At 47.7% G+C, this 22,496-nt stretch overlaps 3 protein-coding genes and 1 non-coding gene across 6 annotated transcripts in view; 1 reads left to right on the forward strand and 3 right to left on the reverse strand.

Moving 5' to 3' along the window:
- Positions 1-2,929: 2,929 nt before the first annotated feature.
- On the reverse strand, positions 2,930-11,294 carry Ranbp1 (RAN binding protein 1). 2 transcript variants are annotated; one of them, XM_034515488.2, is made up of 6 exons: positions 11,149-11,294; positions 9,848-9,984; positions 7,860-8,017; positions 4,413-4,541; positions 3,585-3,650; positions 2,930-3,069 (listed from the first exon to the last, which is right to left on the reverse strand). In XM_034515488.2, exons 1-6 carry the CDS (start codon positions 11,161-11,163, stop codon positions 2,963-2,965), a joined length of 612 nt encoding a protein of 203 aa, XP_034371379.1. In that variant the 5' UTR covers positions 11,164-11,294; the 3' UTR covers positions 2,930-2,962. The 2 variants fall into 2 exon arrangements, with proteins under 2 accessions (XP_034371379.1, XP_076798720.1); XM_076942605.1 differs by having other exon boundaries at positions 9,848-10,062; positions 11,149-11,291.
- On the reverse strand, positions 3,407-3,532 carry LOC117718348 (small nucleolar RNA SNORA77). The gene has a single exon (XR_004608036.1). It is a non-coding gene; the product is annotated as a small nucleolar RNA SNORA77 (small nucleolar RNA).
- Trmt2a (tRNA methyltransferase 2A) lies at positions 11,287-17,034 on the forward strand. Of its 2 annotated transcripts, none has more exons than XM_034515485.2 (12): positions 11,287-11,853; positions 12,097-12,647; positions 13,026-13,134; positions 13,343-13,524; positions 13,633-13,747; positions 13,833-13,948; positions 14,022-14,133; positions 14,523-14,645; positions 14,753-14,828; positions 14,976-15,092; positions 15,207-15,303; positions 15,386-17,034. In XM_034515485.2, the coding sequence occupies exons 1-12, from the start codon at positions 11,830-11,832 to the stop codon at positions 15,612-15,614; spliced, it is 1,851 nt and encodes a 616-aa protein (XP_034371376.1). In that variant the 5' UTR covers positions 11,287-11,829; the 3' UTR covers positions 15,615-17,034. The 2 variants fall into 2 exon arrangements, with proteins under 2 accessions (XP_034371376.1, XP_034371378.1); XM_034515487.2 differs by having other exon boundaries at positions 11,717-11,858; positions 15,386-15,757.
- Dgcr8 (DGCR8 microprocessor complex subunit) overlaps positions 16,184-22,496 on the reverse strand; it is a 30,261-nt gene continuing 23,948 nt past the window's right edge. Inside the window, exons 10-14 of the mRNA XM_034515482.2 lie at positions 22,021-22,121; positions 21,581-21,687; positions 20,343-20,470; positions 18,872-18,985; positions 16,184-17,877 (exon numbers count right to left, since the gene is read on the reverse strand). Of these exons, the coding sequence (XP_034371373.1) occupies positions 17,794-17,877; positions 18,872-18,985; positions 20,343-20,470; positions 21,581-21,687; positions 22,021-22,121 (534 nt within the window). The 3' untranslated portion in view covers positions 16,184-17,793. The remainder of the gene's footprint in view (positions 17,878-18,871; positions 18,986-20,342; positions 20,471-21,580; positions 21,688-22,020; positions 22,122-22,496) is intronic.

Consider the following 22,496-nt stretch of genomic DNA (forward strand, 5'->3'; position numbering starts at 1 on the left):
GACTGAGACGGAGATGGAAAGCAGCACTCCCCACAATGGCACTCTCATCTTTTGACTTCTCATACTTTGAGCTATCCACAGTCCAAAATTATTAAATGGGAAATTCCATAAATAATTCAGATTTGTGTACAATTAGCCAGGTGTGGTGACTCATGTAATGCCAGCTCTTCGAAGAATGAGGCAGGTAGACTGCTTCACAGTTCAAGTCTGGCCAGTGAAACTCATCTCAAAAACTAAAAAGCTGCATGTCTATGTCTTTAGTCCCAGCACTGGGGAGGCTGAGGTAAGTGGATCTTAAGTTTGAGGCCAGCCTGGTCTACATAGTGAATTCTAGGCTAGCCAAGCTATGTAACAAACTAAACATGGTCAGGATGGATCTCGGTAGAGTGCTGACCCAGCACCACAGGGCATATATATATATGTACCCCAAAACCAGCATTTATAAGGATCTTAAATTCAAAGTTATCCTCAGCTGCACAGCCAGTTCAGGGTCAGCCTGGGCTGTATGAGACCGTCTCACACTAACCAATTTGATAACTGTACTATTCTGCTCTCATCAGCCTTGGATGTGAATTCCTCAGCTCACTCATTTTCTACTCATTTGACACGTTGTAGCTTTCTTGTACCTCAATATCCCCAAAGTGCAACAGCAGTGATGCCAGAGACCCTGTGAAGCAAACAGAGGTTGCTAAGGCCTACAGTAAGATATTTAAACTATATCTGATTCTAATGCAGTGTATCTGCCTTCATTACTGTGAATCTTCCACTATGTCTACCTAACTTCTAAACTTAGCACAGGTATGTGCAGTAACAAGTGGGGCTTGGCACCCCCTTAAGTTTACAGCATCTACTGGGGGTCTTGGAATGCCCTCCATGGATAAGAGGGTGCTGTATCTGTGTATTTCTTATAGCCCTAAAATCTGTTAAGCCCACTCAAAAGGCTCATTTGCCTGTTACTATTCAAGGTGAGGTTACTGTGCACTATGCCGAAAAGTGAGCCTGGATCCTCAGTCCAGGGCTTCCTTTGAGGAAAACCAAGCCTGTGGACAGTCCTTCCATGAAGTACACTGAAGGCCACCTGTGGCCAATGTCTCAGTTCTACTCTATCAGGCTTTACCACATATACATATCTCTGCTTGGGATGGAGAAAAATCAAATGACAACCTTTAGTTGGCTTCTAAAGACCAGCTTGTCGGGCGGTGGTGGCGCACGCCTTTAATCCCAGCACTTGGGAGGCAGAGGCAGGCAGATATCTAAGTTCGAGGCCAGCCTGGTCTACAGAGTGAGCTCCAGGACAGCCAGGGCTACACAAGAGAAACCCTGTCTCAACCCCCCCCCCCCCAAAAAAAAACCAGCTTGGGGAATGAAAAGTTATTTTTGCAGGGGTGGGCAAGGAGGGGAGGTGTGAATATGGTAAAGTACAGAATGTCTATCTATATGGAAATGCCACAATGAATACTTTGAACACTAGCTTAAAAAAAATGTTAAAAAGTTGGAAGCTGGGCTGCATCGGCACATACCTCTAATCCCAGCAGGCAGTTCAAAGCCTGCTTGGTCTACAGAGGGAGTTCAAGTACAGCCAGGGACATACAGAGAAACCGAGTCTCAACAAAACAATAAGGGAGGGAGGAAGATGGAGGAAGGGAGGAAAAAGGGTAGGGGAGAGGAGAAAGACAGGAAGGCAGGCAGGCATTTATAAGCACACCCTGCAAAGGACAAGGTCAGACATAATGGTTAGTTTAGTAAGACAAACATCAACTAATAAGTATCTAGACTCTAAAACACCCCTAGCAGGTATTATCCTATTAATGCAATCAGACCCCGCCAAGGCTCCTACCCTGTGAAGCTCCTGAGGCCCAGTGTGTCAGATCAGGGCTTTCTTTTGCCTGTATATATGTACATATCATTTGATTTGCCTAGCAAGAAAAGAGTGTGTCTAATTCTCTGGAGCGTCAGTTAATTGTGAGCTTAAAGCTGAACTCAAATCCTCTACAAGAGCAGCAAGTGTTCAGAATTGATGAGCCATTTCTGTAACCCCACACAAGGCAGGCTTTATTCAAGTAGTCCCCAATCCTAAGGGTACTGAGGTTAGAATTCAAGGTCCGAACTCCTAGAGTGCTATTTAGAGATATGTTGGGGCATCTAATGGCTTCCAACAGGAGAGTTGCAGGGCTAGACACAGCTACACTGTGGCACAGTACAAAAATGAATATCCCCCTCCATGGTGGCCTTTCCCTCCACCGAGCTGAGAGCTGCTGTTCACCAGAGCCAACCAAAACCAAAAGCCAGATGTTTAGCTACCTACCACTTCTCTTCACCAAGGTGAAAGCACTTAATAGTCTTCCTTCACCCCCCCCCACATGCACACGCGCACACACACACGTCCTATACAACAGCACAAAGCAATAGTTCCAGTAACAATGAAGCAGCCCACCTTGGCCCCCAATGCCAGTCGCAGTCTCACACACCAGTGGCCTCCAGCACCAATCGATGCCCTCGTGTCTACTGGTCTCTAAGAACCACAGCAGGACACACTACCTTAACAAAATGATTCTCCTAAGAGAAAACCGGGCTGTACACAGATGGCCATGGGGGGCTCCAGGCACAGACACCTTCCCCACCCCTCACATAGCCTTGTCAGCTGGTCTAGGTTTTCAAAGGCATTTTTTATTCACTATTTTTGATGACTATAAATAAGTGTTTCCACTATGGAAAAGAAAGTTAGCACAGTACATTTTCATGACTGGGGAATGGATTTCTGAAGTCATGTTCAATGATGTCAAAACTTGGGAAGAAAAAAAAAGTTAAAAAAAAGAAAAAAAAAAAAAAAAAACAACCTGAAGGTTGGAATTCAGTTCTTTATAAAGTCCCTTGTAAAAACAAAACAGAATAAAAACAAACCTTACAGGGTAGAGCAAATTTTTTAAAAAAAAAAAAAAAAAAGGAAAGGAAAAAGAGTGACTCATTGCTTCTCTTCAGACTTCTCTTCAGCCTCGTCTCTGGCCTCCTTCACAGAAAGGGCTTCCAGCTTCTCAGCCACCTTTTCAGCATTATCATTTTTGCCTGGTCCTACAAAAACAGGCAATCACAGTAAGACAACAGACAAGTCTGGCCATGAGTCTGCACTGATCTTGGCACTCACCTAGTTCAGGCTCGACCTGTTTCCCAAGCATCACCCACCACTCTTCCCAGATGGGCCCAAGAGGGCCCAGCAAGCTGCTGGTAATGAGTAGTCACTTACTAACCCAGGCCCCATCTGCCCCAGAGGAACAGAAAACAGATTTGTTGAGAAAACAAGGAATATATATATATAATCTTAAAAGGCCTTTCACTCCCGGTGGGTTCCAAAGAGCTGTAACTCAGCTCTCTGTACCTGAAACTGACCATAGGCTGATGCAAGGCATCAGACACTGTCCCCAGGTAGCTGCATTGCCTCTGATAGGTAGAGGCAGCCACAGCACCCTGGATTGTTTCTTTGGCAGATGGAAAAAGCACCAGACTGGAGCTGCAGCCAGGTGCAGAGTGAATCTGCAAAGCAGCTCCACAACCCACCCACCCTCATCACCCCCAGGGCACCACATCACCTTTCTTTTCTCTCTCTTCAATTTCTTTCCTGCATTCTTCAAACTTTGTTTTGAACTTTTGTGCATCTGTAAAAAGAGAAGGGACTGTGTCTGAAAGTTCTCAAAAGTAGACGGGCAAGATCCTAAAATTCTGAAGGGCCAACTCATGGTCCTCAACGCCATTTTTTAGACGGGATCCTGCTCCATATCCCTGGCTGTCCCAGAACTCAAGAGAGCCACCTACCTGGGATTAAAGGCATGCGTTACCACGCCCAGCCCCAATGGCAATTTTTGACTATTTAATAACTGCAGTGAGTCCCTCCTGAGGCCATTGACTCTGCTCAGCTAGCTGTCTATCACAATCAGACAACCGGGGGCCAAAGCTCTTCTTACTATAGGCTCTACTCACGTTGGAAGGGCTACCAGATACACATACTCCCAACCAAGGGCAAGGCTCACTTTCACAAGAGCACCAGCCACTAGGGCATTTGCCATGGTACCTGCTGACTCTCCATGATCCCCAGGGCACAGCTTTGTAGCAATTCAGACTAGAAAGATTCCCCCATGGAAGAGAGATCAGCCAGGGCTTGCAGATCTCTGCAGTCTTTGCTGGTACAGGTGCCTAAGCGTCCGTAGGGGACACCAGTGTCCCAGTCTTGAGGAACCAGAACCAAGCAGAAGCAGCAGCAGGAGGAAACTCTAGGGTGTGTCTCTGGTTCCACACACCTGATGGGAGTCAACTGGATGCAACAACTGTTTATACAGACCCCTAGAATTTCAGAGGCTCTGCATGCTCTGGGCTAACATCAGCTGCCCAGCAGGCGACCCAGTTGGGTAAGTTCTGCTTACTCTCAGCATTTAGGAAGCGGATGGCGAGCAGCTCAGGCTTGGGGCACTCGTCAGCAAAGTCGGCGTGGGTATTCCAGACCCAGGCACGGTCACTGCCAGCATTCGGCTTCAGCTCCATCATCGGTGTGACTAGGGGAGAGAAGCTTGTGAGGACAGTGGCCAAACCACCCATCCCTCACCCAGAGCAACCTGCTCACCAAGTGAGGGAACCCACTTCAGTCAGCATGGAGCCTGGAATCTGAGATCCAGGCTTGGTACTTGAGATCAGGTACCTAATTACCCTCTGAGCCAAGCAACCACCATACTGGGGTGTTCAACTATGCCCACTTGTGAATTATCCCAGCTGGGCTTGACTGTTTATATCCCCTCAAGGTCAGAGACCCCGAGTATCCAGCTACTTCCTATCACTAGTTGTACAATTCTGCCCTAATTAATTGCATGTGCTCTCCTCCTGGAGGGGCTAAAGTATTAGGTTGGGAAAGACTAAGGGAGAGGGGCTTTACCTGTGAAGCTATCATCCCTGCTAGGTCAAAGTTTTCCAGGCACAGCCTGATGCAGTGAAGAGCACCAATACCCCTATAAATAACCCCTCACCTTTGCTCTTTAAGAAAGCCCAATAAACTCATTGGTTCCCAAATGATAGTTTGGTGGCATCACACCTTGATTTGTCACTAGAACCTTAAAAAAAGTGTAGATATTCTACCTCCAGGAAGGAATTTCAGGCCTACACAACTCTACACCCTGATGTAAACCACATCTGCTTAAAACCAGAATAACGTTTTAAGGGTAGCTACTCCAGCTCAAACCTTCCTGGTTTTTTCCTTCTTTCTTTTTTTTGGAGACAGGGTTTCTCTGTGTAGCCCTGACTGTCCTAGAACTCACTCTGTAGACCAGGCTGGCCTCAAACTCAGAAATCCACCTGCCTCTGCCTCTTAAGTGCTGGGATTAAAGGCGTGCGCCACCACTGCCCAGCTTGCTCAAACCTTCCTAAGGGTGACCAACATATGGCTACAAACACATACCCACACCAGCATGAACCTGGCTGAAAGGTGAGAACAGAGGCAAAGGAGCCTGAAAGAAGGGCTATCACAGTTATACCATTTAGCCTGCTATAGTCCAAGAAGAACACAAGCAATGGACACCAGAATCCCATGACAAACGCTAGTATATCATAGAAAATAAGTCATGACTCAGACATAATTATTCTGAATTCCTCAGGTCCTATACAGAACCAAGGGAGGGGTAAGCACTGACAGATCACTATCCTCCACTGAATGTGTGCACATCTAGAACCACTCACTGGTATATACACCCAGCCACTGGTCCCTGTACCCTTGGCAGTGTTTCCAGGATTTCAGGCAGGCCATCTGACCACACAATACCTCAAGTTGGAACTCAAGAGATCTGAGCCACACCAGCCCAGCAGTGGTCTTAGAAAGTGCACACTATCCACACTCTTACTTTCCCCATACCCCACCTGATGCCTGTGGTGGTCTGAGTGAGAATGCCCCAGAGGCTCAGATTAGCATATTTGAGTCTCAGTTGAAGTGCTTGAAAGGCTTAAGAGGAGCGGCCTTATTAGAGTAGGTGTGGCTTTATTGATGTTTTGTTTTTGTTTTGTTTTTTCAAGACAGGGTTTCTCTGTGTAGCCCTGGCTGTCCTGGAACTCACTCTGTAGACCAGGCTGGCCTCGAACTCAGAAATCCGCCTGCCTCTGCCTCCCAAGTGCTGGGATTAAAGGCGTGCGCTGCCACCACCGCCCGGCATGTGGCTTTATTGAAAGAAGTGTATCACTGAGGGTGGGCTTTGGATTTCAAATGCTGACGCCAGCAGACCCAGTGTTTCTTTCCAACTGCTGCCCATGGATCTGGATGTAAAGCTCACTCTCACTTTCACGGTGTCTCGTTACAGGCACAGAACAGTGCCTAATAATGCCCAACCTTGACCCACAACCTGTGTGGGATGCATGAAACAAGGAGTTCCACCCAGGTGCCCAAGTGGGGAGGATCCCAGAGACTGCTTGCTACCAAGGCTGTGGGAGCAGCTTGATTTTTCCCTCCCCCCCCAGGGAATGCTCCAAATTAGGATTAAGGGGAGACTGAGGCAACTGTGGGATAGAGAGGACAAAGATCTTTCTCATGCCCCTGCCTCAGCAAACCACCCATTAAGGCCCTATATCCTGATCTTATCTATAGTCTGCCTGTGTGCCTATGTACCCAGGACAAAAGATCCCAAAGGACTACAGAAAGTGTAGCCTGTAGAAAGAGTCTGTAAACTGTCTCAGTGAAGGGGCTTTACAGGCTGATCAGTCCCAGAACACAGGTCAGAGGAGAATCAGCTTCTACACATTGCCCTTCAACTGCCACAGCCATGGCACATGCACACAAGGAAAGAAAAAAATGTGTTCAGTAGATAAAATCACTAGCTACGCAAGCTCAGTGATCCAAGCTTGGTTCCAGAATTCATGTGAAAGTGTTAAGAACAGATTCCACAGAGTTGTCCTGTGGTCTACACATGGATCCCCATCCCCAAAGGGAAAAAAAAAAACCTTTTTTTCAGGTTTAAAAAAAATGTAGAATCTTGCATTAAAAAATCTATCAGGATCAAGAGCAGTCTTGTTGAAGGGTGGTTTTGTGCACTGTGTATTCAGATGCTGATTACTGTGCCCAGAGATCTGGTTTCAGTCTGGACGATGGTACTGTCATGGTTACTAAAGCATCTATCTCAAGGATGTTTAAGAATTAATTCTCCCTCACCTCTGATTGGTTATAAAGAGAGGTGGGATTTCTGATCTCAGTACAGGAGTCCTAGGTGGAGAGTAGATGAGGAATTGCCACGAGAACATAATGGAGCAGAAACAGCCAGGGCAAGACTTTAGACAGCAGGGAACAGAGCATGTGACTGAGTAGGTAGGCAGTATAGTCAGGTTAGCATAGATGTCAACTCTGCCCAGCTATAGTGCAGTATTTCAAGGCAAAGGAAGGTGTAAAAAAATCCATGAACTTTTAGATAGCCCAAGATGGGTCTAAACAGCCTGAGACAAATAGGGAGGGGTGATTTGTTGAGACCTCCTCTTTCTAGGCACACAAGGCCACACCTGGAAAAGACCCCTCATTTACCTTCTTGCCAGCCCTGTTCCCTTCCTAGATCATCCCAGGGAACAGCTCAGAGGGAATAGAACATATCAGAAAGTAAAAAGACAGCAGCTTTGGCACAGGGCAACTCCAACTTGCCCAGGTAACATCCATCACCATCCAAGTCTAGCCTGGAGGTCTACATCCACCCTGGACCTATCTTGCCCACAGCCTGAATTCTAAGTTTTATTGTCACAATTTACTTGTTACAAAAAGACTCTTAAATTCAGTAAGTATCATAAATATATGCCCCCCTCCCCTGGTAACCAGCTCCTAAAAATTCTAGGGTATAAAAGCCTGAAAGACCACCTACTATAGTGGTTAGCACATATCTTCAAGGTTTTGTCCCTCCTCATGAGAAGGCGGATGGTCCCTTTCTCCTTATGCTTTAGAAGCTTGACATCTCCAGTGCCTCGCTCCTTCCATTCTGGGAGGTCATTCTCTGAAGCAAACCGGAACAGCTTTGCGCGCCTGTAAGAAAAGCCAGTAAGGAAACATCTAGACAGAGAGGGAAGTCACACCTGGACCAATTGCCACAAAGGAACACACCAGTTCTTTGGACACTGAACATAAGGTACTGTTGAACAACATGCCCTCCCCAAGAACCTTTTTCTAAGGCCTTTGGGCACCAAAAAACTACTAGGCAAAATACAACCCAGGGGAGCACAATAGTCCAACAAATTCCAGGTTGTTTATACTTCATAGCCAGAAAGACATAGCAAAGGATTTTTCCCCAGAGGCACATCTAAGGATACACACGGCCCACAGTAGGTAAAGAAACTGCAGAGGGCTGGGCAACATACTCACACTACATGAGTGCCCTGTAACTACATAAAGCCTTATGGATATCCACAGGCCCAGCAAGTACTTCCTGTCAGAAGGAACCTTTCCTAGCCTCCAGGGTTCACGAACCATGAGTCCAGCACGCCTGTCCCTTGGGCCAAGTCAGCATTCTTCCTCTGTAGCCTATATTTGCTCTTACAAAGCCTCTGCTCTCCTCCATTGTCTTGTCCAGGGAGACTGTGTCTCCTTAAGAGACAGCTCAAAGACCCTTATATAAAGGCACAAGATGCCGTCTCCAGAGCGGAGGACATTGGGTACTTTCAGCACCAAGTAGACAAAAACTCAAATAGCACCACGTAACTCAGGGAGATGGTACCATCACCCACAACAGAGCTCTGTACCACCAACTTCTAGGTAGTACAAAGGTGTGCTATGGTTCTCCTTGGGGAGCAGATCTCCATCTTAGGCGTACCTGAAAATTTGACATTAGAAAATTCTCTTGATTTTACTACATAATATACTGCCACATTAAGATGAGACAGGTCCATACCACTGCTAGCACTACACTCTCAGATCTCATACTTTCTAACCTGCAAAACCATGAGCTGGAGAGATGGTTTTGCAGTTAAGAGCGCTGGCTGCTTGAGGTCCAAATGGCAACTCATAACTGTCTGTTACTTTAGTCCCAAGTCTGGCCTCCTTTAGCACATTGTATAGAAACAGATATCAATGCAGGCAAAACACCCATATGCACATAAAAATTAACAAGAGCCTCAATCTTTAAGGCTATACAATATTTAAGGAAACACAGTTAAGGCAATAGAAAACAAAGCAGAAAAAAAAGAAAAGCAAAGAAGACTCTCTGCTCAAAAAAGAAAGGGAGCCCCCATCCCGCAAAAAAAGGTCTCACCATGGAACTTGGTTCTAGAACTTGGTTATGCAGACCAGATTGACCTACAATCCACAGAAATCTGCCTGCCTCTGCCTCCCAAGTGCTGATATTAAAGGGGTGTGCCACTACAGCCTGCTGGAAACACCCAGGTGACAGAGATGGAACCCAGAACAGAGATGGAACGAACACCCTTCACATGACTGGCCACAAGGCAGCAGGGTACCAAGCAAAGTTTTTGGCAGACAAGTGGTTGAATTTTCAATGTAAAGTCACCATACAACCCCAGGCACTTTCTTAAAATAGCCTTTATCAAGCTGGGTCCAAACCATGAAATTCACAGAAATCAGTGTGCCCAGCCACCCTAGAATTCTTCTGTGTAGTTCCAGACAGAAATCACAAAGTTATGCCAGAAAGAATCACTAAGGCTCATACCTGGAAGAGAAACAATACAGGGACAGAATTCCTAGCTTGGCTGGCTCCTCTAGAAATTAAAGAGGAAAACAACTATGGTTGTTGGGTATTACAAATTTTGAAGTGCCCTGCAGAGACCTGCTTCCTGACCACTCTCTTCTCTCTGCCTCAGCCATCCCGTCTGAAGACACTTCCCAGACCCTTAGCAGACTCACATCTTAAAAAGCTCCTCCTCATCCTCCTCCAGCGTTTTAATTTCCTGCTCAGGAAGAGAAACTATTGGCTCAAACTGGGGGTCGTGGTTGGACTCATCTGCATTCTCTGTGGAAGTATCATGGTCCTCGTGACTGTCCTGTGTAGAGAGGGTAGAAGTGATGCTGCCGGCTGGTGGACTTGGCCCACAGTGGGCATCATCAGTCACAAACAGCACCTGGAAGATGAAGACAGGACTCCTCCAAATTGGAATTTAAGCTTTCGGTCTTATTTTTCACATAATCTGATTGTATTTACAACCAGCATCACAAAAAACCACAGGATATCAAGAACAAGACAATGGATTTCGATACTCCTACTAAACACTCAAACGTCAATGGGTTACACACACCCAAATCCTTGGCCTAGTAGCTTGGGAGAAACTTCCTCTTCTGTAAAGTAAAATGATACCCTCCATAAAAAGAAGATGATAAACTCAAAAGAGCAACGATAAGTTTTTACTGAGGATTATCCATGCACTTGTTAGTTTACTAAGATAAATTGCAATAGGAGAACTAGCATTGACATGAATTTACAATCCCTCCAGCAATTTTACCAAAGCTTGAAATTTTAAGCTGAAAGCTAAGAAAAGTATGACAAATAAACTCTAAGATTCTGACCCAACGTGGAGGATTACAAGGGCATGCATGTTTAAATCTGACAAATCACGATCTTTGATAATACATAAAAAAAAAAAAAAATCCCAAACTCACTACCTAACTCAACAGGATAGAGAAATGGAAACCTTTCGTTCCGTTTCTCAGCACTGCGGCTAAGCTGCGGCCGACACCGGAGTCACCAACAAAGCCGCCCCCGCCCAGAGTCCGCGCGTCGATTATCTGTACCCTGCTGCTCGAACGCGAGCTTCCCCCACCGAAGGCGGAATGACCTAATGAATGAAGGGGTCTGGGGGCAATCGGAGGAAGGATGGCTGACGCTAATGGAAAGATCTCAAGTGGGCCACGGCGAAGGAGATCGGCCGCCTCCAGGTCCCCAGATAAAGCCAGGAGCCCAGTTTGGCCATGGCTGTTCTTCCGCAGACCACAAGGTCACGCGCCGCCCTGCAGCCCCCGAGACCAATCTCGGCCAGCAGCTCCCACTCCCGGACCCCAAAGCCCTCGAGCACCCCAGGCCCAGGCCCCTCGACAGGCCCGGAACCCGCAAGCCAGCGAGGGTTGGAGGCCGAGGCGCGGGCCGCCCACGTGGCCGCCCATAGCGGCCCTTGCCTCTCGGCCTGCCGGGCCCCACCCGGGCCTCACCATACCTTGGCGGCCGCCATGGGGGCGCGGCGACGGCGGCTCGACTAGCTCGGGCGTCGCTGGCTCGGCGGCCTCTGGGCGGCTAGTCGCAGCTCCTTTCCTCCGCGTCTGGCGCCGGCGTCTCCCGCCCGTCCGCTCTTCCCTCCGCCCCCCGACCCGAACCCTGACCTCTGACCCCAGCGGCGGGAAACGCGCAGTGATTCAAAACCAGTGCAGCTTTATTGGCTCTGACGGCGGACATTCATTGTCCGGCCCGCCCCGCGCTTCCCGCCAAAACGCCCGCGGCGCATGCCCGGCCGCGCCTCGGCCGGGGGGAGGGGGGGGGAGCGCGCTCTCCCGGCGACCCACGCGCGCACTTCCGTCTGCAAGCTGTGAGCGCCTTTGACGCTAGCTTGAGCGGCTGGTGGAAGGATCAGTCAGGACTCGGCGCGTGGCGGTGACGTCATCGGAAGCCAAGCTGCTAGAGAACGAGACGCCGCTCGTGTGCGCTGGCCGACTAAAGGCAGGCGAAGCCTGTGTCCCTCGCCAGCTCTTGGGGAGCGGGCGGTGCATCCTCAAACCAGAGTCCCCGCTCTGAGCACCCGAGTTCTGAGTCCCTGTGTGGAGCTGCGGTATCTGTCACGGCGACGCACCTCGTAGCCGAGCCCTCGTGAGCACCCTGGTCCAGGCAACAGACGAGCCAGGCGATGAGTGAGAAGCTGGACACGGAAGTAAAGCAAAGGGAGCCATGCAGGAGATGTGGACGGGGTGGGCGGAGCCGGGTTTGGGCAGCGGTCATTACTGTTGGATCAAAGATAGGATGGGGGAGAACTGGGTCTCAAGAGGAAAAGCGGGTTTGGCCAGGGCTGCGTGTAGCTGCACTAATGGAGACTTGTCAGCGGTCTGTGGAGCAAGCCTGAGGCGGTAGTCATACTAGTTACAGCCTTCAGCCTGGCCCCTCTGTTCCCTAATAGGTTCCGGAGCACATGGAGGATTGCGGCCCGGATGCCAGTGCAGTACAGAGCTCTGCGGCCCCACTATGTCAAGAAGAAAAGAAGGAGGGGCCTGGGCCAGCCGCAGGGCCTGGAACTCAGCCTGGGCTCTACAGCTACATAAGGGATGACTTGTTCACCTCAGAGATCTTTAAACTGGAGCTTCAAAATGTACCTCGCCACGCCAGCTTCAGTGACGTTCGGCGTTTTTTAGGCCGTTTTGGCTTACAATCCCACAAGATCAAACTCTTTGGACAACCACCATGTGCCTTTGTAACATTTCGCAGCGCTGCTGAACGAGACAAGGCCTTGCGAGTGCTGCACGGTGCTCTCTGGAAAGGCCGTCCACTCGGCGTACGCCTGGCCCGACCCAAGGCTGACCCCATGGCTAGGAAGAGGCGGCAAGAAAGTGATAGTAAGCCACCAGCAACACAAATTGCCGATGTGGTGACGCCTCTTTGGACAGTGCCCTATACTGAGCAGTTGGAGCAGAAGCGACTGGAATGTGAGCGGGTGCTACAGAAACTGGCCAAGTGAGTGTGGCACTGTGTCCCAAGCAGAGCTGGGTTTTGCTCTTGGCCTGGTCCACTAGCCTTGTAAACAATTCAGGATGAACAGGGTTTAAGTCAACAGTTCTTGACCTTTGGGTCACCAGACTCACCTAAGACTATCAGAAAACATGCATTTAACTACAAAGTAACAAAAAAAAAAAAATGTTACGGTTGGGGATCACACCATTACACCGTCCCATGCACCATTAGGAAGGTTGAGAACCACTGGTCTAAAGTGGCCAACTAAGGAACTCATTAGTAAGACCCATGGTAACAGTGGGACAGTGAGGTCGAAGGGGAGCTGACCAATACAGATGAGGAGCAGTGTTGAGTCCAACTAAGATGTATTTCATCCTGCAGGGAGATTGGGAGCACTAACCGTGCCCTACTACCCTGGCTGCTTCTGCAGAGACAACAGCACAATAAAGCTTGTTGCCCACTGGAGGGGGTCAAGCCATCACCCCAGCAGGTCAGAAATCCCATTCTGTGTGGGGAGGGGGAGGCTGGCCTTGTTTTATTATGCATGTGCTCTTTGACATTTTCCTTGCTTTTCATTTCTCCCGTTTGATAAACCATTTGTTCTGTCTGCCACTCCTTGGGCAAATCTGGGTCTCTTGTTCACTATGGCATTTCTTCCCATGCTAGGTAATGAGTCTTTACTACATTCTCTCCTACAGACTGAATATCGTAATAAGTGTGAATTTCTGGTTGGAGTTGGGGTAGATGGAGAGGATAACACTGTTGGCTGCCGGCTTGGCAAGTACAAGGGTGGAACGTGTGCTGTGGCATCTCCCTTTGACACTGTGCACATTCCAGAAGCCACTAAGCAGGTGGTGAAGGCCTTCCAGGAATTCATCCGGTGGGGACCTTGCCTGGGGCTGGGCTTCTAGGATGAAAGGATGTGGGGCGAGGGGACAGGGTGCCAGGACAGACAGGCACATACTGAGTATACTTGTGGTTTCTTCAGTTCCACACCATACTCAGCATATGACCCTGAGACATATACAGGCCACTGGAAGCAACTGACTGTTCGTACCAGCCGCCGAGGCCAGGCCATGGTCATTGCCTACTTCCATCCCCAGGTCTCAGGTGGTGGTCCTGTTGGGTGTGTCTGGTGTAGGCTGGCTTTTGCACAGACTGATGAGCACTTTATATCCTCTGCCACAGAAACTGAGCCCTGAGGACGTGGCAGGACTAAAGGCCTCCTTGGTGTGCCACTTCATGGAGGGGCCAGGCAAGGCCAGTGGGGTGACCTCCCTCTACTTTGTGGAGGAAGGACAGAGGTGAGGAGCCAGGTGGGGGCAGGAGGGGACAGACAAGCCAGTGACCTTTACAGATCTGCTTCTTCTTGTATAGAAAGACTCCCAGCCAGGAAGGCCTGCCCCTGGAGCATATGGCTGGTGACCAGTGCATCCAGGAAGACCTGTTAGGGCTGACCTTCCGCATCTCCCCTCATGCATTCTTCCAGGTAATGTACCCCTTGTGAACATAAAGACGAGAGATTTGTAGAGAACATTCAGATAATGGGGGTCCCAAAATAAGGTAGAGGGTAGGAGAGGGATACTTGCTACTGATGGACCCCTTTGCACTCCAATGATCTGTGTGGCCTTATTGCTTCCATGGAACACAGAACAGGATTGTCCACTTTCACTGTTGCAACAACCCTATGGAGATTGGGGGGCAGGGGTGGTGAGTACAAGTGAAGTCAGGAGGAAAACTTCCCACTGATGGGAGTCTGTTGTAAGGATTTGGTTTTTAAGAGACTGGGTAAGGTCACTGGTATGTAGAAAGAATGGGACCCAAGCAATATGGGATGCTAGCCTACATTGGAGTATACTATGGTTAACTAACCTCCAGGTAAACACACCTGCAGCTGAGGTGCTCTACACAGTCATCCAGGAATGGGCCCAGCTAGACGGGGGCAGCACAGTGCTGGACGTGTGCTGTGGCACTGGTACCATAGGCCTGGCCCTGGCTCCGGTAAGAACATTACCCCACAGTTACCATGAACCTGATAAAATCTAGTTGTGCTGTTTTTCTTTCCCAAGCAACCAGGGCAATGGGGCTTATCCATCTTTCCATTCTAGAAGGTGAAAAGAGTAGTCGGGATTGAACTGTGTCAGGAAGCTGTGGAGGATGCCCGTATGAACGCCCTCACCAATGGTGAGGACCTTTGCATTACATGGCAGACAGTGGTCTGGAACAATAGTAACCTCTGCTGTGTGATTATTGTTCTTACAATGTCTTGAGATATTGAGGGTCTTCTGAGGAATGGGGTGCTGAGGCATAGTCCACTATGATTATCTCCAGAGCTGAGCAACGTTGAGTTCCACTGTGGCAGGGCTGAGGATCTGGTGCCAGGCTTGGTGAGCAGACTGTCTTCCCAGCAACTTGTAGCTGTTCTAGACCCACCACGGGCTGGCCTACGTGAGTGGCTTCCATTTCGGGGGAGGCAGTACCAAAAGTTTAAAAAAGAAAGAAAAAAAAAAAAAAAACACCTATATTGGGTAATCAACCACTAGCTCCTCTCTGACTTGCTAGATTCTAAGGTGATTCTGGCCATCCGGAAAGCTGAGAACATCAAGCGGCTCCTGTATGTTTCCTGCAACCCCAGGGCAGCCATGAGCAACTTTGTGGAGTAAGTGTGTGGGGCAGAGCACCTACCTGCTACCTAGAGGAATTTCTGTGGGGCTAATTTCTGGGTACCTCTCTCCTACCAGTCTCTGCAGGGCCCCATCTAACCGAGTAAAAGGCATCCCATTCTATCCAGTCAAGGCTGTGGCAGTGGACCTGTTTCCACAGACTCCACACTGTGAGATGCTTATCCTGTTTGAGAGGATGCAACAACACCCCAATGGCATAGGAGCCCTGGAGCATCAAGACCTTCAAACCCCAAGAAATCTTTCTGATATCACTACACAGGAAACAGAGACTTCTCTCTCATCCTAGGGGAAGTACAGAATAGTAAGCAGAGGATGACAGAGAAGTGGTGGGGCTTGAGACTTGCCTACCTAGCTGGTTCAAATATTAACCTGTGTCCTAATAATGGGATAGCCAGATTCTAGAATAAACAGTTGCTGAATTTACTGACATTTTTGTGGTGGGGCAGAGCCTTAACTCACTTGCCACCCATTAAGGTACATGCCCTGGACAGTCCTTTTTTGAAGGGTATGACCTTGAACTCAATAGCTTTCATGTCCAATTTTCCCAACATTAGCACCATGTGCTTGTTTTAAGACAGGATCTCTACATAGACCAGGCTAGCCTCACAGATGTGCTTGCTTAACTTCAAGGTTAAAGTGTGCTGAATGCCAGGGCTATGGTTTAGCTATGGTTTAGGACCAAGTATCAACCAAGTATTCCAGGGGGGCACTGAGGATGGCTGAAAACAAATCTAGGCTGAGTTCATTTTTGAGTTACATATGTCCGATAAGGCACTTAAGGGCACAATTGACAGTCCTGGCCAGTTGAAGATCTATAAATATCCAGCACTCCCATCAGAAGAAAGAAACCAGCCATTCCCTTTTGGACAGTTTTATGTGTTCAGACCATCAGGGTACACCCTACAGCCTTGGCCAACTCACAGAAGCAGCATCAGCACAGGCTCTCCACTTTGCAGCATGACTATACATATAAGACACACCCACCTATAAGACAGGGAGGGCATAGGAGACCAGGAATGTGTAGCAGCACCTGTTGTTAACAGTGCCTGGGTTGGTGAGGCTACAGAGATACCACCATTACCATATGCTTTTCAATGTCAAGTCGGTTTTAAGGGCAATGGTTAGTCAAAAGACTGAACACAATTGAATGGGAGGCAGAAAAGAATCAAGTGTCCAAGTCTATCGACTTAATTGAGGGTTCTTTTTGCCAAGATTAACACAAACATTAACTGCTGTCATACACAATTAGGGAGGAGGAAGATGCTGTTGGGAGGCCCACAGTTGCTGTTCTGTCTTTCTGACAGCACATGCCACACACGGATCTTCAGGTACATGTGAGAGAGATACACTGAGACTGTAGAGTGTAGCCCCTCTGATGAACAGGTACTGGGCAAACACTTGACCAAAACTAGGGCTCTGAATACACCTCTACTCAATACCCATCTACAATGAGTGCAGGTAGACAAAAACCACCTGAAATGAGGCCTGACGGCACAGAGCAACTGCCCTTGAGATCAAGAGAAGCCATAGCTACTTATGTACAATGTGTCAGCCAGCTCTTTGTCATTGATGGGTTACACTATTGAAGGCCCGTGTTGCCTATTCATACATGTCCATCTGTTGAAATGCATGATTCTAAATCTTTCATTCTTACTGTAAAAGTTTCTTTCCAAATTTTAAAACATCATAAAAGCTTTAAAAATTGATGAACAGATGGGCTTGATTGTGCAAAAATCTCTGTAAAAAATTGTTGCTGGAGTTTATCGAAGGTGGAAGCTTCAGTATCCAGAAGACAGCTGTTAGGACATTAAGACTTCATAAGAAAAAGGGTCAACCAGACTAACACTCAATATCTTGACGGTTCAGTATCTTCACTGCAATCTCTGAAGAATATTTCTGGTGCTAAAATTTTATTTTAAGCCAAAATAGCCTGAAATACTCCTTTCTGTTATAACTTTTTCAGAAGAAAATGGGAAACACACAAAGCAGGTAATACTACAGGCCAGGATACCTGCACCTTCTGACCAAGTCTCAGTGACTACACCAGAAAGAACCACAGCAAAGGAGCTACCTGGCATCATAGGCCAGCCAAAGCTATAAAACCTGGTCATTTCATCTATCAACGAAGTGTTGCTTCTTGTCAGTGCATATAGTGTACTAAAGTTAATGAAAACTTCATAAAAACAGTCTGCAGCAGATACATACAAGCAGGATCTACAGCTGTCTATCAGCTTCCACTTGTGCAGTTAACTTATAACTGATCCTTAAGTATATCCAGTCACATTGAGAGCAGCTTGTCCAGAACTGCTTCTTTGCATGTGTACTGTGTGGTCACAGCTGTCCCCATGTGCCAGAGCCAGAGCCCAGACAGGGAAGAACTTAGGTTGGAGGTCTGGTGCTGCAGAGTGATGATGTGTGGCTGACGGTGGTCTCCTGGGTAGCACTGCTGGCCCACGCTGCCTACCTCATACATCCACTGTGCACAAGGGCTCACCACCAGGCTGGGCAGATGCTACAATTGACATCTTGGGTTTCTTCCGAGTTTCCTCCTGGAAGAACAGAGGTCAATGATGCTAAAGGTGGGCCAAGCAAAGAGGTTCACAAGGGTGAAAAGGTGGAAGCCCCTGAATTCCAAGAGCACAAATGCTTGTGATACCTGGCTAGGAGGGAAGGTAGAGGGAGCGGGCCAGATTAGGCCAGGCCAGGAGGGTCTCCTCAGAATGCCAGGGTAGACTCCCATGTGCTGCGGCTTCCCTGGCAATCTAGAGATACCCAGAATGGAAGAATTTGCAACAAACTGGGTTCCAGCCCACCAGAGTGTCATCCTAGCCTTGCTTGCGTGTCCAAAAGCCCAGTGAATTTCCCCACAAATAGAGAAGTGTGTGTTTTGGGCTTGATCCCCACAACTAATCTCCTAACAAGAGTTAAGCTAGAAAGTCCTGCTCATTCTAGTAGACAAGCCCCACCCCTACCTGAGAGCAGTAGAAAGGGAACAGGCAATAGACACTTGGTCCTCAGAGTTTGTGTTTATACCTAGGCCAAGCCACCAGAGCTGGAAAGGCTCCCAACTCAGAAGGCCTAAAGGTATGAGTGATTACAAGATACTGCCTGAGGCCAGGAAACAATGTCAATAATACAGCCCACTTGGAATAAGGTACCTATGGCAGTTTTAGGAAGTTTCACCAAGACTAAGTTCTAACAAGGCTTATGATCTTTTGGAAAAGATCCAAATTGGAACCTTTAGCCACTAAAAGGCTGATTTGTCTGTTCTCTAACTCAACTAAAGATGAAGTCATTTTAGAAAAGCACCATCTGCTAGAACTTAAAGAAAAGCCAACCTCATCTGGAAGAAGGGTTAAGCATCTTCAGAGTCAGGGATCAGAAATAGGCTCCTAAGATCCAACTATGAGTAAGGGGCTAACCCAGCAATTCTGATGGGTCCGTAACTATGATATGTTAAGAGACAATACAGGGGTAGATGGTGAGTTTAGAGGGTAGGGAGGCAGGTGGCCTGGGGAAGGGGTGAGGAAGGGAGATAATCACCCGCTCTGCAGCCAGTCTCTTCATCTCTTCTTGTAGCTTGCTCAGGATGTGAAGATTGGGCCTGTTCTTCTTGGCATACTGTTGTAGCTCTATCACACTCTTGTCAGAGGTCTCCTAGGGACCCAAAGCCTGCTCTCAGAACTGCCAAGTAGCAGTATGCTCAAGTAGCAGTATCCACCCAAATCAGGAGTGTAAGGACTTGGTGAGGCACAAGTGCACACCAGTGGCTTACCTGTGATAAAGCATTCGTTGCTGACAAATATAGGGTATAAGCACAGCCCTGAGCTCCCTGGTCTCTCCTGGACACTGTTCCTTCCTCCATAATTACACCTCTGTGTGTTTACTAGCGGAGTATGAAAGTCAAGCACTCACTATGCTAAGAACCCTCTGATGGTGCCAACTGAGACATAACACAGCCAAACAGCTGTTCTCTTTGGTACTCTTCCCTTCTTGGCTTGGAGGCCACAGCCAAGGATGCTCACTGTGTCTTGAATGCCAGAACTCCTCAAACAAGGGCCATTCACTATCCAGTTGAAGAAAACCTCTGTCCATGGTTGCCGCAATATTCCCTCTCTGTCTTAGCCTCAGACTATGTACCGACACTTCAACTCATAAAAAATGCTTCTATTCAGGCTAAAGATGCAACTCAGTGGTAGTCTTTGTTTAGCCTGTACAAAGCCCCAGGTATGATCCCCAGCAGTAGGAGGGAGAAGAATCAGAAAAAAAGAGAAGTAGCCTTATATTATTTGTTTTCCATGTGACTCCTGGACTCCTGGCTTGAGCAAGGACAGGGCCAAGACTGAGTCTTGGGGAACCTGAAGGGGTGCTGAGTTGCTCTAGATTGTTTGCTCAGCTGAAGGCAAGGTAGCTCAAGGGTCCACAGCACAGTCTTCAGAGTCTCCACCTATACTCCTTTAAATGATGGGATCCTGATGATCCAGGTAGTTTTGGCATATATTAGCAGAAAATGTAAAAAATGCTGGTGTTGCAGCTGGGTTCCATTACTACCTAACACCACTTCCCAATCTTCCCATACCCAGTTTGGAGACTGATTTAAATTCTGAGATCTGGGCAAAAACCTCAGAAACAAAACAGACAATTCGCATATTCTTTAAGCCACTGAGAATCAACTAAATAAGGATACAGTCTTGAGGACTGCCAAAGGACTGGTTTGTGAACCTTCACACAATTCAATACCAGATAGTGTTCACTGCCTACATCTACTGTCTGGTTTGTGGCAGGCCTGATAGTCTAGGATTGCCACCTAATGCTTCATACTTAACTGCCTGACAGATTCAAGAGGAAAATGAGGCTTGGGTGCTCCCACCCTTGGCTTGCACAATCACTGGCACAGCATAGCACATAGGCATAATTAAAAGTAGTGCTCCCGAGCCTTGACAGCAAGCTCCAAGCCAAAGCAAGAAACAGGGGAGCAGAGCAGGGAAGCCAGAAGACAGGACAGTCTGGTTACCTGCTTAACCATTTTGCTGCTCTCACGACCATACATGCGCAGTAAGGACCCCCAGTTCTTTACATGTGGGTGCAGCAGCTGAAGAATTTTCTGAGATGCTAATTGTTTCCCAACTCGCTTATTCTTACCTGTGAGGAGGAGAAAATAAAGGTGAGAAGACAGCAGAACCTTTCCTGGGTACCTAGGGAGCCCATGCAGAGGATTCCACAAGAGGGTAGACAGTGTTTTGCTACTGTGCTGGACATCATGACTCAGTCCTGAGTCCAGAGATCTTTGCACAGGTACCAACCACCCTATTGAACAGCTATCAGGAGTTCCAAGTAAGGACTTGTGAGGAAGCTATTGGCTAAGACAACAAAATTTCCTTCCCTCCACCAGCCCACTCTACCTCGCTTTCCTGTAACTCAATGAGCACCAGCTACAAGGCCTTCTAAAGTTTATAGTTCCTGAGGGTAGGTGTCTGGGTGGAGTCTCCATATAAAGGAGACTCTGAGCCAGGAGAGTCCTCCACACTGAGAGATGACTGTACTGTTCAGATTCACTCGGCCTTCTCACCAGTCTACTTCTGTGGGAACTTGAGTTTGTATGGTGCAGCAGTAGCCATAGGTAATAGAAAACATCCAGATCTGAATGTGAGCTTGTAATTTTCCAAGGTCCTCTATGTATTATCTCCACATACATACATACCTATCACTAATCTTTACTTGTAGTGTTTAGTGTTTTATTTTATGGTTTTATTTTTTTATTTCTTCAGAAGTAAGGTCTCACTGTTGTTCAAGCTAGTGTTGTACTCACATCTTTACATGATTCTCCTGCTGGATCTCCACCATGTTTAACTTAATATTGACTTTTACTAAGCAACCATGTCAGATGTAAAAGCAAAGGAAGGTGGTGCCTAGAGACCAAATATAGGTGTGCAGATAGATCATAGCCATCAGGAGGCTCCCCAGTCAGCTCCTCAGGAAAGCAGTCCCCTTATCCCACCAGAGATAGGCTGGTTAGAAGTAACAGTAGCAACAATGGAACAGGAAGGAGAATGCAAGGAGGATGACCACCTATCTAGTTTCAGATAAAGGTGTGATGGCCAACACACAAAATTGATGCTTAGAATGACTGGCAGAGCAGTAGTAGCAGACCAGTCCATACACCCTCATATCAGAAAATGCTAGCCATACCCCAGCAGTCCTCTGAAAACATGCCAGTCTATGAGGGAAGCAGGGGAGGAGACAGATTCTTACACCACCCGCGCACTGTGTGTTTGCCGCATGCCATAACATATTCGCTCTTCTGGTTTTTCCCAGGAACCACTTCAAACTTGATGGATGTATCACCCATTCCATGGTTTCTTTTAGGAGAAAACAAAGATGACAAGACATTACTAGATGATGCTTATACATGGTGACTTCTGGGGAGGGTTACTATACAACCAAGTCCACTAATGGCTTTCCAAAGAAAACCCAAACCCCTCCCCTAGATGTCCAGCGGACAATGGAAGGTTCTCCACACAAATTTCAGTTACCTAGGGCTCACCTATCAGCCAGGGCCAAGGGTCTCTTGTATACCCAGGCAAACAGATAATGATTCTCTCTACCTTGGGACAAACAGCCCAGTAAAGTTTTGGGATGCTCCAGAGGAGCAACCATGACCTGATTCTTAATAGAGGTGCATCTTACTCTACCTTTTAAGGCACTCATGGAGGATCTGATATGGAGACAACAGCCCAGCCTTGCTTGTCAGCTCGTAGACTCGTGAATCCTCAATACTGATGTGGTTAAAATACTAAATAAAACACAAAGCACATGCTTGTGACTCTCAAGCAGGCCCATACCTTTAGAGTCATGCCACAGATAATGAACTTTTTTTGTTACCTCAATAAAGCACGCCATACCCTAGATATCCCTGTTAGTTGATAGAACTACTTGGGAAGTATTAGCAAGTGTAGCGGTGTTGGAGAAGGTATGTTCTGGAGTGGGCTTTAACAGTTTCAAAAGCCCATTCCTAGTTAGATTCCTCCTCTCTCTTCCTTCTCCCTCTCCCTGACTCCTGCTTGTGAATGACATGTGAGCTCTTAGCTACTTTTTGAACACCATGCCTGCCTGCCACCATTCCTCTCATCATGATGGTTGTGGATTAACCTTCTGAAACTGTAAACCC

The sequence above is a fragment of the Arvicanthis niloticus genome, chromosome 12 (genome assembly GCF_011762505.2).
Source record: "Arvicanthis niloticus isolate mArvNil1 chromosome 12, mArvNil1.pat.X, whole genome shotgun sequence".
NCBI classification, from domain to species: Eukaryota; Metazoa; Chordata; class Mammalia; order Rodentia; family Muridae; genus Arvicanthis; species Arvicanthis niloticus.